This window comes from Vollenhovia emeryi, unplaced genomic scaffold (genome assembly GCF_000949405.1).
Source record: "Vollenhovia emeryi isolate VEMERY1.0 unplaced genomic scaffold, V.emery_V1.0 DF942706.1, whole genome shotgun sequence".
In the NCBI taxonomy this organism is placed as follows: domain Eukaryota; kingdom Metazoa; phylum Arthropoda; class Insecta; order Hymenoptera; family Formicidae; genus Vollenhovia; species Vollenhovia emeryi.
This window is the reverse complement of record NW_011963660.1, coordinates 1-2333: the sequence shown is the minus strand read 5'-3', so window position 1 is coordinate 2333 and position 2333 is coordinate 1. Positions and strand designations below refer to the sequence as shown.

General features: G+C 30.1%; 1 protein-coding gene across 1 annotated transcript; it reads left to right on the top strand.

Annotated features, from left to right (window-relative positions):
• Positions 1-675: 675 nt before the first annotated feature.
• On the top strand, positions 676-1920 carry LOC105567891 (zinc finger MYM-type protein 1-like; the record flags this gene model as incomplete). The annotated part of the gene is made up of 2 exons (XM_012023144.1): positions 676-745; positions 920-1920. Coding segments are annotated over exons 1-2 (1071 nt in total), but the record flags the coding sequence as incomplete, so codon positions are not given.
• Between the last annotated feature and the right edge of the window lie 413 nt (positions 1921-2333).

The following is a 2333-nucleotide window of genomic DNA, read 5'->3' as shown; positions in this document are numbered from 1 at the left end:
TGGTAGAGGACTTCTCAACTCACAATCAGTCTTATCCACTCTATTCGTAAATAAGAGGTGAGACAAGTATTACATAACACTCTGTGTAGTATAGTAAAATAAAGTTATATTAAAAACTTACTTTACATGAATTTTTATCATACAACTTGCTAATATTTCTACTAGTATTCCTCTTGCCTCTCCATTTAAAATTCCATTATTTTTAAAACAATATATTAGAACAGCATCGCCCTTTAAGTGTGCTTTTATTTCCTTCTCGATATTCTGAAGTAAAAATATAAAAACTCAGTAGATCCCATGAAGAGAAATTCAAATATAAATAACAGAGGACGTCGAACTATATCCTATTTTTCTTGGCAAACCCAAAATGAAGTAATTAACTTAGTTGCTTCAGCCATAAGGAGAAGTATCATTCAAGAAATAAAGAAAGCTAAATATTTTGCCATATCATTTGACTGTACCACGGATGTATCTCATACGGAACAAATGTCTGAAATAATTAGATATGTGAAAATAGAAGACGGTAAATGTTGTATTGAAGAAAAATTTATAGATTTTATCAACACAAAAGAAAAGACTGGAACAGGCTTGTCACATGATATCGTAAAAAAATTAGAAAATGATGGATTGAACATTAAGGATTGTAGAGCACAATGTTATGACAATGGGTCAAATATGGCCGGCAAAAATAAAGGTGTCCAGGCTCTCCTCAATGAAAAAAATTATTTGGCCTTATTTGTTCCAAGTACGGCACATTCCTTGAATTTAGTAGGAGTGCATGCAGCTTTTTTTCATGCAGAGTTTTTCACCAAAAATGGTTATATTTTTTGGAAAACGGTCCAAAATATGTTTGTATATTTTGTTAACTCGATAACTCGTTGGAATATATTAACAAAAAATGTAAAAATTTTCTTGAAAGGTAATAGTAATACTAGATGGTCATCGAAAAATCAAGCTATAAGTGCTTTATACTCGGAACTGCCCAATGTCATTAAGGCATTAACTGAAATAGAGAATTCCCATATAAATCCCGAGAGCTCATCTACAGCAAATTCTCTTTTAAAACAAATAGATTATGAATTTATTTGTCAATTAGTTATGTGGGAGCATATATTGTCCAAATTTGACAGAATAAATATTGCCATTCAAAGAAAAAATATGGACTTGACATCTGTCAGTAAGCTATTGGAAAGTTTAAAAGAAGACACCAAAGAACTAAGGAATACAGGATTTGATGAAGTCTACCAGCAAGCTTTAATTATTTGTGATCAAATGGGTATTGATACGGATTTTAAAAACAAAAGGAAACGAACAATTAAAAAAGTGTCTATAGATGAAAGCACCGATGAAAACTACACCCTGACAGAAAAAGAAAGGTTCAAAATACTTTATATAGAAGTTTTAGACAGAATCTACAACGAGATAGAATGGCGTTTTGAAACTTTGAATAAAGTGGCTGCTGACTTTGAATTTTTATCAGGTCAATTTTTGATCACTCAAAAAATAGATCAGTTAAAAAAACATTCTGCAGATTTGGCACTGAAGTATTCCAATGATCTTAACGCAAACGAGTTATATGAAGAAATAGTTAGTGCAAGAAACTTACTAAAGACTATAAAGTTATCTGACGCCTCAAAAATGTTACATTTAGACATTTTGCAATTAATAATTGATTATAATTTACTACCCAGTTGCCCAAATATGTCTGTTGCTTACCGAATATACTTAACGATACCAGTTACCTCTGCTTCGTGCGAGAGATCATTCAGTAAATTAAAACTTATTAAAAATTATCTACGTTCAACTATGGCACAAAAAAGGCTCAGTAACCTTGCATTAATCGCAATTGAAAAATCTATAGCAAGAAGTCTGAAATATGATGAACTAGTTAATGAGTTTGCCAATGTGAAGGCCAGGAAGGTAGTTTTTTAAGTGGGTGTATCTTTTGACTCAATATTTGGCTTTATTTTACTTTTAAAATATTTTTTATAAAAGAATGTGTACTTTTCAATTGTTTTTATCGCGAAGTACTTTAACATAGTTTACGTTTCTTTTCCTTTTTAAAGACTTTGCAAATACGAGAAAAACCAAAGATTGTGAAAGCTTTATCTTAGTTTTTAAAGAGAATACTTTTGTTTTGTTTTTTCTGTAAAGAAGTTTATAATAAAATATTATTATACTATATATTTTATGATAATATATGATAATATATTATATATTATAATATACAGGGTGTCTGATGCAAAAGTAGCAATTTTGGAAATAGCGGTAGATTGGGTTAAACTAAGGAGAAATATCATGTACCGAGGTACAAAGTAACAATAGTTATCAAC